The sequence below is a fragment of the Chlorocebus sabaeus genome, chromosome 9 (genome assembly GCF_047675955.1).
Source record: "Chlorocebus sabaeus isolate Y175 chromosome 9, mChlSab1.0.hap1, whole genome shotgun sequence".
In the NCBI taxonomy this organism is placed as follows: Eukaryota; Metazoa; Chordata; class Mammalia; order Primates; family Cercopithecidae; genus Chlorocebus; species Chlorocebus sabaeus.
Genome location: NC_132912.1, coordinates 5,903,748 through 5,916,426, shown reverse-complemented (window position 1 = coordinate 5,916,426; position 12,679 = coordinate 5,903,748). Strand labels below are relative to the sequence as shown.

General features: G+C 38.3%; 1 protein-coding gene across 17 annotated transcripts in view; it reads right to left on the bottom strand.

The window, feature by feature from the left end:
• The window catches only part of TASOR2 (transcription activation suppressor family member 2), a 79,329-nt gene that overhangs the window by 22,902 nt on the left and 43,748 nt on the right, over window positions 1–12,679 (bottom strand). For 14 of the 17 annotated variants that reach the window (XM_037983295.2, XM_037983297.2, XM_037983308.2 and 11 more), the window contains 3 exons: window positions 10,212–10,928; window positions 6,116–6,358; window positions 1,158–2,037 (listed from right to left, as the gene is read on the bottom strand). In XM_037983295.2, coding sequence (XP_037839223.2) covers window positions 1,158–2,037; window positions 6,116–6,358; window positions 10,212–10,928 — 1,840 coding nt within the window. The remainder of the gene's footprint in view (window positions 1–1,157; window positions 2,038–6,115; window positions 6,359–10,211; window positions 10,929–12,679) is intronic. The other 3 variants (XM_037983313.2, XM_037983299.2, XM_037983298.2) reach the window with 1 other exon arrangement.

The following is a 12,679-nucleotide window of genomic DNA, read 5'->3' as shown; positions in this document are numbered from 1 at the left end:
CTGAAGATAAAATCTCTCTCTGGGCAATTCAACAGAACTATACTATTTTCAGATTATAGTTCTGAAAAATATCCTGAAACTGTAAAGGGAGACAGAAAACATTTCTGGCCCTCTGGCAGGCAAAAGGATGGCAGATCGCCGGAGTATGATAAGTTAGGGGGGCTGCAGAGTTGGGCAACAGCTAAACAGAAAGTTCTAAGGAAATGACCTTTATGAGTATATATGAACATGTGTACGGAAGAAAGCCTGACAGCTGTAGAGTCCATATAGTCAGATGTGAAATAGTTCATTAATAGGGAGCTGAATGTCATTTCATGTAGCTAACGAGTGCTTCTTGCTAACAGTAATGGTTACCATTTATTATTACTACTGGCCACTGTGCAAAAATCCCAATATATGTAACCTCAGGATGCAGCTACATACTTAAGTGTTGGCGACAGACTGTCATCCACCATTGATATCACCTGAAAATCTGTTAGATATGCAGAATGTCAGGTCTCTCCCCGAGGAGAATGCATCAGAATCTGCCATTCAGTGAAATCTCTAGATGAGCAGCACACGCAATTAAGAAGCACTGTCCAGAAGCAAGACACTTGCCCAGGATCACAGGAGGTAAAGGGAAAGAACCTGGGTTCAAACCTAGGTTAGTCTACACTCCAAAGACGGTGCTGGTCACCACTCTGTTATTATTGCCTTGATTCCTTCTTGAGGGAGATCTATAGAACAATCTTATGTGAAACTGCTTAGTCCTATCAATCTGACCAATTTACCAAGCTACAAGTGATTTTTAAAATGTTTCCTCTGGAATTCAGTCTGTAAAGCATTATTTCTAAATCTCACACTATTTTACATTAAGATCTCATGTAAAAATTGAAATTCAAAAGCCACAAGGGCTTACGAAGGAGCACTGCAAATTGGAAAGCTATTCATCAGGCTAAAATTATCTTTAAAAAGTTCTCCACATGAGCACAGGGGGAAAACCAGCCTGTTACTCTTTATTGCCAGGAAACATGTTTGCTTGATGTTATCATCAAATTTCTGGTTTTACACACACTTCTTTCTCCTTCTCCAGAGTTTGGCACAAGTTTCCCCATCTCACTATATTCATCTCAACAGAAAAATTTCATCCATTTTCACCAAGCTTCACTCATACTCACCCATGTAATGCTCTTACTACAGTTTTCTCCAGTGGGTTGTTGGTATATTTGCTATCTAAGCTGAATGCATATTCTGTTTCACATTTGAAAGTGATCTTAACGGAGTCATCACAGCTAAATACTATACGAGAGCAAGAAGATTTTTTCACACGGGAAGACGCTTGTCTATCCTTGGGCTTCACCATGGGCTCGTCAGGAGGCTTTTGCTGAAGCAAAAGACCAGGCTGATGCCGAAATGGCATGACTTTCCCCACTGGGGTTACTGCTTCAGGGCTTTTTGTCCCATTCTTGGGAAACACAGGGCTTGGTATCTCTCTCTCCTGTAGATTTTTCTTTGAATGTTCTCTAAGGAGCAGGGCATAAGAATGTTCCACAGAAACAGAAGAGCTTTGACTTGCATCTGAAGATTCTAGCATTTCCTCAGTAAGTGCTGACTGGGCTTTAGCAGGGGCCTGACTACATGGAACCAAGCCTTCTTCATCTTGGCTAACAATTAAGTCTGACTCAGCATTACTCTTCCTATCAGAAGATGGGTTAGGGAGTAATTCGCCTTTTTGACTTTTAACTCCTCTGTGATATTCATGGTCAGATGTACCTCGCAAAGAATTTTCTTTAGAGAGCAAAACATCATTTTGTGGCAATTCAGAGGAACAGCGAAGATTTCTAGGCTCAGATACCGGTGTGGAAGAAGTAGCAGAGCTTAATGCTAGATCGGCCAACATATTTAGGGCCTGGGAGTCATAGTTGACAATGGAGTTTTCAGGAAGATCATTGTGAGCCACTGTGGTATTTTCTGGTTGAACGCTATTTATGCTAATCCCATCTTCTTGACCATCTCTTGAAATTTCTGATTGAAGCTTTGAAGCAGTTTCTCCTTTGACTTCAGTATAAAAGAAAAAAAAAAGAGAGACATGTTTGCTTGTTATAGAATTAATTCTCTGCCATATTACTATGATGGTTAACTCAACATGTTTGAGAAAAACTTATGTTACATATATTGCATATTAAAATTTTCTATTAGATTAAGGTCTCTTCCAATCCTCAGATAAAACTTGTAATACATAGCATATTAAAATTTTCTATTAGATTAAGGTCTCTTTCAACCCTCAGATTATAATGTGTTAAACCAGAGGGACAAGTCTTAAGGAATGTGTACATTAATTTAGAAAGAAATTACCTTTCAAAAACATATGAACTGATCTACACACACAACATACAGCTCAGCTCAAAAAATGTACAAACAGAAAAAAACAAAACAAAAAAAAGATGACAGTCCTGCCCTTGGGGAGCTTACAATCTAATAAGGACAGGAATGTAGAAGTTTCAAGTGTGTATTAGAGTTTGCTAACATACTTTCTCAGGAATCATTTCCCTGAACAAGTGATTTATTAGAGAAACTAAGTTCAAATTATTTTAACTATATTGATCTTTAATTACATGATGTGATAGAAATAAAAAATTAGAAAAGTCATAAGAGTATTCAGAATCATCAATTAATTCCATTACCTTTTAAACTTTTACTTTCATTACCAAAAACATTGCCCTTTTACATTATCCAAGAAAGAGCAAATCTACTGACAATGTTCCTTTTTATAGATAATCAAATCTATCCATATGCCCTTAATCAGAATATTTACATTTGCTAGTGGTTTCCCTAGGTATTTTCAATATATTAATTATTCCTTCCTAAATGCTGTTATTATGAAGGATAAACTTCACAACTCTACTAGGCAATGATTCTCTGCTGCAGGTAGACAGATGAACAGAAAAGCCAACTGTGTTCCTCTTTATCATAGTAGCAGGCCCAAAATGAGTTAACAACCTGCCAGCCAAGGCCAATGAGTAACACGTTTAAAGAGAAGAAAGCTCCAGCCTATGATGTCACCAATTAGAAAGAGAAGAGCATGCACATACATGGGGAAAGGGTTAAGCTAATCAACCACTGCCCAGTTTTTATTTAAAACAGCAAACCCAAAAGGGACAGGTGGATGAAAAGTACCCAAAGCAGATAATTGTCTTGTTAGCCCCAAAGGTATACTGGAAACATAAAATTAATTTTGTGATCTGATGCTAATTTCATTCTATCTTTGTTATTATGGCCGCCATCTACTTATCCCTTACACAAAACACTACTTATCAGTAAGGCCTAATATAAAAGATACTGTATTAAAATAAAGAAAAATGGTAGTTTAATATATTACAGTCTCACATAAATCACCCAATTATTGACGTGTTACAGGTTCTCAATAAAAAAAATATACCACCAATAATTTCTATTTAAGATATACATAAGACAATGCCAAAGGAACTACACTAAAAAAAAGTTTAGTGAATAAAAAGGACAGAAAATCAAGTTTCATTAATAAAAGGACTATTTGACTTCAAAATTATCATTTGATTCTAATTTAAATCAGTAATTTTCAAACTGAGGTCAATGTGGCTATGGTTCATCTACCTTCTTAAACTTTGATATTTCAAGTATAGGAAGTAAAATGATTAACATAGGCCCTTAAGAAAAAAATTAAGAGATTTAAACGTAGTCATTTAAAAATGTTAACTTGGAATGTGGCTGCATAATACATAGAGACATTTGCAATACAAATCAGCCTGTATTTGAACACACATTTTGAAAATTTTAAATTTTCTGGGCTCACTTTTCTGCCAGTATGCAATTACATACCTCCTCCCATTAATCAATTTGTCAATAAACATCTGAAGCCAATTCAGTACAACGAATTCAAATGACACTGCTAGGAACACAAGATGTTATCTGTTCTCATAATGTTTACAAATTGGAAAGATTGGACCAAGATACGTCAAATGACTTGAAAATAGTATGAATTAAATTATATAATGTTCTCAAATATCCCAAAGAAATGAGAGATTAGTGAGAGTCAGAACATGAGAAAATGCCTCCCTGTGGGGATAAATTCTAGCTGTGAGCCCCTGACGGGCAAAGGATGCGTGGGGGAGGCACATATGGCCCACAGGGGAAGGAGCATGGTGGCAACAGCAGGGCCGCAACACAGAGAGGTGGGGTGCAGCCGCACCACAAACTCCCAAGAGAGACAAGCAGAAGAGCTCAAATTTGGTATGGAAGCCAAAATTGCAGCATACGGGTTTTTGAATGACATGATGAGCTTCTAAAAAAATTTTCAGTCACAAAACAATCTGAAAAAACTTAAAGAATCTCAGGGTATGCTTAAGTTAAAAAAACAAACAAACAAACAAAACAAACCTGGCTGGACGCAGTGGCTCACACCTGTAATCCCAGCACTTTGGGAGGCCAAGGCAGGCAGATCATGAGGTCAAGAGGTCGAGACTATCCTGGCTAAAACGATGAAACCCCATCTCTACTAAGAATACAAAAATTAGCCAGGTGTGGTGGCATGCACCTGTAGTCCCAGCTACTAGGGAGGCTGAGGCAGGAGAATTGCTTGAACCCAGGGGCAGAGGTTGCAGTGAGCAGAGATTGTGCCACTGTGCTCCAGCCTGGTGACAGAGCAAGATTTCATTAAAAAAAAAAAAAAACAAAACTCAACAATCCACTTTCTTTCTCTGAATTCTCACTCTCTGTGAGATACTAAAATCTAGTAATAGATGAGGGAGAAAGTAGAATCAGGAAAACCAGACAGAAAACTCATAGAAAAGATACGAGGGAATGAAATCTCTTTGTTAAACAAAACAAAAAAATAACACGCACACCACAAACGAATCAATACCAAAGGGAAGAAAAATCAAGGAAAGTAAATCCAGGAGGAAAGCTGGTATGTGTCTCACTAAGGTGACAACAAAACTTTCTAGTACAGACGTTATGTCCAGAGGTTGAAAATACAAAACTAGAGCAGTTCATGTGACTACACTTGATTCTTCACTTAAGCGAAGTTAAATCAGTAAAACTACTTTTAAAATTAATGCCTTTTAAAACCAAATACAGGATTCTCAGCCGGGCATGGTAGCTCACGCCTATAATCCTAACACTTTCGGAGGCCGAGGCAGGCAGATCACTTGAGCTCAGGAGTTCAAGACCAGCCTACGCAACATGGTGAAACACTGTCTCTCTCTTTTTTTTTTTTTTTTGAGACGGAGTTTTGCTCTGTCGCCCAGGCTGGAGTGCAGTGGCGCAACCTCAGTTAACCACAACCTCCGCCTCCCAGGTTCAAGAGATTCTCCTGCCTCAGCCTCCCGAGTAGCTGCGATTACAGGCATGTACCAATACTCCTAATTTTGTATTTTTAGTAGAAATAGGGTTTCTCCATGTTGGTCAGGCTGGTCTGGAACTCCTGACCTGATGATCCCCCCACCTTGGCCTCCCAAAGTGCTTGGGATTACAGGCGTGAGCCACCGCACCCGGCTGAAACCTGGTCTCTATTAAAAAAATACAAAAAAATTAGCTGAGCATGGTGGTGCATGCTTGTAGGCCCAGCTATTTGAGGGGGCTGAGGTAGGAGGATACCTTGAGCCCAAGAGGTCAAGGTTGCAGTGATTATAAAGTGTGACCCTGTCTCTAAATAAATAAATAAAACCAAATAAAGGATTCTGCATTACTGACAGTTCTGGACAGTCTGTTTATAATTCCCTTCAGATAAACTTACACTTTTCTTGATATTATAATTTCTTATAATTATAATGGTCCAGAAAAATAATGCCAGATACTACTACTTCTGTATTTAGTTATAAATAAGGCCATTTATACTTTAATGCTTGTAGACAATTCGTGTTCAGGCTTTTTTGCAAAGTAAAAAGTAGACTCATGTTTTTGAAGGTTTGAGCCTTTGTACCTTCCTAATTTATTTGCATTAACCAGTTTACTTATTTTTTTTCATGTCTGAACTGAAAAACACAGAAAATATTATAGGGACATTTCAACTGCTCTTACACTATTTCAATATATTATTTTGCACTCTCTGTTAGATCTGTATTGGGGTGTTTAAATTTATAGGAAGAGTATTTCTTACCAGGTTGTAGCTGCTTTCTGATTCTGGGGTTCTCATTGCCTTTTACTATATTTACTCTTTGTTTTTGTGGAGATTTCTTCACAGGTGGCTTAGCCTTTGGAACAGTTTTGACTGGAGATTTCTCTTGTTTCCTTGCCCTTTTAGCATTTGTTGGCACTGGAACATCTTTAGAAATAGGAGCTTCTTGGTTTTTCCTATCCAATTTGGTTTTCTGTACAAACTGTGCAGTCAGCACTTCCGCACCTTATGTAGAAAAGACATCATTTTTTTAAGGGGTAGGGGCCCAGATACTTAGCATAGCTTTTCCATTTTTTGTTCTGTTTTGTTTTTATTTTGGGGGCAGTAACTTTAGTAATGGGGAATAAACTATGAAGTTTCAGGTATTTAATTAAAAGATTTTAACAAAGCAAAAGCTAAACATTCTCACATAAATATAATATGAACTTGCTAAGTGTCTGCCTATATCCCTATCAGATGAAGAAGAAAAAGATCGGAGTAGTAACTTTGTAACAACTGAAAAAAAAAGAAAAAAAAAAACAAAAATATTTGGGCTAGGAGTGTGGCTCACACTTGCAATCCCAGTATGTCAGGGGGCCATGACGAGAGGACTGCTTGAGCTGAGGAGTAGGAGATCAACCTGCTCCAGGCTGGGCAAGAGTGAGACCCTGTCTCAAAAGAAAAAAAAAAAAAATCTTCATAACCTTTGCTGACTAATGTGACAGGTCAGACTGAATATGCTAGATCACAGCCCCAGGATATAGATATTCACGTTTAAACAAAAAGCAGCACAGCTCCCATAAGGCGATGTGGTTAAAACTATAACCACACTGCAGAGAAGAGTTGTATCGAGAGCAATATTATATATTTGGAGAGCCATATTATATATTTTACGTTACTACTTGTAAACATCTAAATTTTAATACCATCTGAAAAATAATCTTTTAAAAGATGGGAAGACTGAGGAAAGTTTGCACCTGGTTTTATTTCTAACAAATCTACTATCTTACACAATTATGTCTCTTAGAAGTGCTCTGTTTTGCTTCTCACGTAGTATAAAAATAGCTAAAGGTGGAGGTGGATGGAAAGAAAAAGGAAATACTAAACACCTGCTTATAATGCACAATAGAAAGTATTTCAATCTTTTAAGAGTTAAAATTTAGCCTCAAAGATATCATATGAAATAATCACACATATAAATGTTGGCAAATATTTTTAAATTACATTATACAGAAGACACTACTTCTCATTAAGGACACTAAAGATCATATTAAACAGTTTAAGAAACTGTGATGAGTGTTAGTGAAATGTAGCAGAAAAAAGGAGACCCATTTCATTTCATTCTTTTGGGGGTTAGGGAAAGGAATAGTTTTAAAGATGTTTTCAGAATACCTTAATGGTGTACATTTCAAGTCTGACTATTTTCCTCCCTACCAAATTATTACATTAATAAGTACTAAAGCAGCATATTGTTTTAAGAGTAAGACTTCTTATTACACTCTAATTACATTTTCTAAAATCTTCAGCATAGGGAAAAGTAAAATAAAAAAAAAAATCAGGAAAACAGTTAAGACTAAATTTAAAAGAAAAAGATTAGACAACCAAGACCCAGGGGGAAACTTTCTAATATTTGTACAAACAGAAAGGGAAGATATTTGCAAGTACACCCAGGTCTTGGGAGAAAAAGATAAGAAAAATGAAACAAAGTGATCCTGCAGTGATTGTTCTGTTCACATGGAACACTCAGTACCATGCTTCTCAAACTGAATGCAATTAATCCACTGGTGGGGTTGTAAAATAAAATCAATGATTCAGTGTGTCACAACTGGAATTCATTCATTCATTCATTCTCTTTCTTTCTTTTTTTTTTTTTTTTGAGATGGAGTCTTGCTCTGTCACCCAGGCTGGAGTGCAATACAGTTCACTGCAACCTCTGCCTCCCAGGTTCAAGAGATTCTCGTGTCTCAGTCTCCCAAGTAGCTGGGATTACAGGCCAGCGCCCCCATACCTGGCTATTTTTTGTGTTTTTAGTAGAGACGGGGTTTCACCATGTTGGCCAAGCTGGTCTTGAACTCCTGGCCTCAAGTGATCCGCCCACCTCAGCCTCCCAAAGTGTTACGATATAGGCACGAGCCACTGCACCCAGCCCAGAACTCTTAAATGAAACAGAACAGAAGGTATCAGACTGTATTACGCATAATTTTTTTTTTGAAATTTTTGTTCCAGTCATGTATGAATTTGTAGGTACCGGAATATAATATGAAACGTATTTCTTACAGTGGATATAATTAAAAACATTTGAGAAACAGTGACAATTTATGTTGAGTTATGGACAATTGATTCAATACCTTAAATTGGTTCATGCAGAGCAGCATGGTTGGCCTGGAATCTATTTTACAGAGAGTTGTACCCTCTGGTGCACTGCTTTATACTACCATACTTTCCACTTACCCTCCTTAATACACACATCTCCACCCCATTCCTCAAGCCACAATAAGCCAGAAACCACTATTTGTGAAGCCACAGGATAAAACCAAGGCAGGGTGCAGTGGCTCACGCCTGTAATCCCAACATTTTGGGGGGCTGAGGCAGGAGTATCGCTTGAGGCCAGTAGTTCAAAGTCTAGCCTGGGAAACATAGTAAGACCCTATTTCTACAAAAAAATTTAAAAACTTAGTGGGGCGCCCCTGTAGTCCTAACTACTCCAGAGGCTGAGGCAGGAAGATCACTTGAGCCCAGGAGTTCGAGACTGCAGTGAGCTATGATCATGTCACTCAACTCCAGCCTGGCTGACAGAGAAAACCTGTTTCTCAACAAAAACAGAAAACTCCAAACAAAAAAACCTCCATAGGGTAAACTCTGAATTATTTAGAATCCTGGGATTACCATATCCTAGATGTTTCTTCTTTAGGCACCAACATTTTCAAATTCAAAATATTACAGATTGGCTTGGCAAACATTTTCTGTGAGGGGCCAGAGAGTCCATACTTTCAGCTTTGAAGGTCACGTGGTTTCTGCCACAGCTGCTCAGCTCTGCCAACACGGCATGAGAACAGTCAGAGATGACACAGGCGCAACTGAGTGGCCCCTCGGCCATACTGTGCTGCCTTCTTCTCCAAAGGGGTCACCCATATACTTCCCTACTCTTTTAGAGAAATAATAGTAAAATACAATTTGAGATGACTCTAGGGCAAAGTCATATGGTTTGCTGTGCTATGTTCACTGAAATACATTTGCCAATACACTAAGTGGCTCAAGACTCCAATTCTCACTCAATTTTCAGGGAGCATAAAAACCACATGAAGAATCCAGGTGCTCACGTAAAAACCTGTGATACACATAAAGGATTAGAAACTCTGCCCCAGACTACTTTACTTTTGGAGGTATTTCCCTCCTCTTTATAGGTGTTGAGGCTGTCAGCTATCACCGTTTGCTGGTACTGATGTGCTTGATTTTAGAAGAACCTCTTCTACCTCCATTTGTGAAGAGGATGGCACAGAAACTAGGTGGTCGTCTTTCTTAGAAGGAACATACACGTGTGAGTGGTTTTACAAGGTGGAACATAACATGTTAGTGGTGGGTAGGCTTTTGAGGTATCTTGGTCTTTCCTATTTCTTGGTTTTCAGTTGCTATTTCAATCAGTGCTTGTCAGGCATTAGGAGGCACACAATTGCCTGAAGAGAAATGATGGCAATTCTAACTGATGCTGCAAAGCTGCAGTCCACAGGGACCAAGACAGCAAGAGGGATTGAATACAACAACTATTATTATCATTATTGAGATGGAGATTTGCTCTTGTCACCCAGGCTGGAGTGCAATGGCATGATCTCGGCTCACTGCAACCTCTGTTTCTTGGGTTCAAGTGATTCTTATGCCTCAGCCTTCTGAGTAGCTGGGATTACAGGCACGCACCACCACACCCAGTTAATTCTGTATTTCTAGTAGAGACAGGGTTTCACCGTGTTGATCAGGCTGGTCTCAAACTCCTGACCTTAGGTGATCCACCCACCTCGGCTTCCCAAAGTGCTGGGATTACAGGCATAAGCCACCACGCCTGGCCACAACTATTATTATAATAACCCACATAAATCGTGCTTACCTCTTTTTCTTTTCTGAGGAAACTGCCCTTTAACTAACTTAAGAGTTGTTGGAGAGTCTGAGCTGTTGTCTGCTCTGGGAGCAGTTCTTTTGGGAAAGGGGTGGCACAAGTGCACCTTTTTACTCTGCACCACGTGTGGCATGCTGGCCTTCCTCTTAGGCTGCACTCTCAGATTGGATGCTGGACTCAATGGAACCACAACTCTCTTCTTTGCTTTCAACATTTCTTCAGAATCCTTTTTTGTTTCAGTTTCTTTTCTTACTTCTGCCTCTGAGCCAGGAAAATCAGGATCTGGAGTCATAACTAAAGAAAATCCAGCATCACAAATTCCGTCTGAAACACAAGGTGACTGAGGATGCTCTGCTAACAAGTCCAAAGCAGTAGACACTTCCAAAATGTAAGCACTGGGGTCTGAAAAATAAGAGTTCAACTGAGATAAAGCCTCTGAAGGGCACTTTTCAGCTGGAGGAATCAAGTCAAAACCACTGGGCAGTTTCCCCAAGAATGTAGGGTCTTTCATTCTATCCTGAGGAGCAACAGTCAATGAAGGGCTTCTGTCTGCCTTGTACAGTTCTTGGAAATGCTTTACTAATGTGTTTGGATGGATTCTTTCTTCAGGAAGTGATTTCTTTGTTTCTAGCAGGGCACAATTAAGGGCAGGCAAAATAGGTATCAGCTTCATTGAGATGTCATCTTCAACTTTCAAATCTTTTACTCCTAAAATATATATACATGTATTAAACATCTGAAGTTTATTTTTTAAAAACAAAACATTCTGGAAAAAAATGCTTTACATTTCAAAATTACGTGATGGTTAAATATGTTACAGTCTTTCAAATGACAACCTAAATTGCAATTAATAGCAGACTTACAGGTACATTTAACAAATATATCTCCGTGTATTTGAAATTATACACACACACATGCACACACTGAACTGAAAAAGTATCATCTGACATGCAACCACTAGGTTAGAACAAGTAAACTAAACCCTGCCTCCAGCTCCATCTCACTAACAAGGAGCTCATGAACTCAATGGTCCATCATAGCAGTACCACTGGCCTTTAGAGCTGGCAGATTTGCTTTTGTACTTTTTCTTATTTTGTTTTAAAATTTATCTTACTGTAGCTCTACCTTACTGAACTCACTTCAAATTCTTTTAATGAGTTAGTGCAAATCAACTGAACTGAAAAAAGAAGCCCTAAAAAATGCCGAAATCTCACTGGAATGATTATTGCTAATTTTATCGCCTTTTCTATCAAATGAAATAAAAACTTCTAAAACTGACTAGTCTATGTTTCACCTCCTCTCCTTGGCCCATGCTTTGACTGAAGTGCTAACTTTTTCTTTTTTTGCAAATAAGTAAAGCAAAGAGTAAAAGGGAAAAAAAAGAGAAAAGGTCTGGTCCCTATGAACTGGGTAAAAAAATCCTAGAAAATTTGAGTTGTTAGTAATATAAAGCCACAAGAAACAATGGCCTTCAAGGCCTAGTAAGTGAAAATAAAAATTGTACCATTCTTTTTAAAGAAAAGTAACTTCAGAATGAAACACAAAGTTAGTTCTAGTTAAAAACATCAGCACTACAGTAGTTACAGAAAAAGGAAATGAAGGACAAATAACAGTAAAAAGGAAAATGTGGCCAGATATCAAAATAAAAAGTTTTGTATTTTTTGTAGACATGGGATTTGTCGTGTTGCTCAGGCTGGTCTTGAACGAGTGGGCTCAAGAGATCTGCCTGCCTCATACAGGCCTCCACCACTCCGGGCCCGAAGTTTTTATAAATTAAATTGTTTTAAAGTTATTACTCTGGTCTTTTTGTTATTTGTTTTTTGGTTGTTTTTTTTTTTGAGTCAGAGTCTACTTCTGTCACCCAGGCTTGAGTGCAGTGGTGTGATCTCAGCTCACTGCAACCTCCGCATCCCGGGTTCAAGCAATTCTGTGTCTTAGTCTCTTGAGTAGCTGGAATTATACACACATGCCACCACACCCAGCTAATTTTCATATTTTTAGTAGAGATGGGGTTTCACCATGTTGGCCAGGCTGCTCTCCAACTCATGGCCTCAAGTGATCCGCCCGCCTTGGCCTCCCAAAGTGCTGGGATTACAGGCGTGAGCCACTATGCCTGGCCACTCTTTTTCTTCTTCACTTGATACAAATATAGGCAAACGCTTAGCAAGTTCATATCATATTTATGTGAGAATTTTAATCTTTCACTTTGTTAAAATCTTTTAATGAAATATCTGAAACTTTATAGTTTACAACTGAAAAAAAAAAAAAAAAAAAAAAAGAAAAGAAATTAGAAATCTTACAGGAGCCAGATCTGGAGTTAGCTGTTAGACCATAAACAAATTCGACCATGAGTTTCTTCATCTTTGAAATTGTTATAAGAGTACTTATTTTATGGATTGCTAAATCTACTACTTCCACCACAAAACCTGACATGATAAATGCTTGAAAAATACAAACAG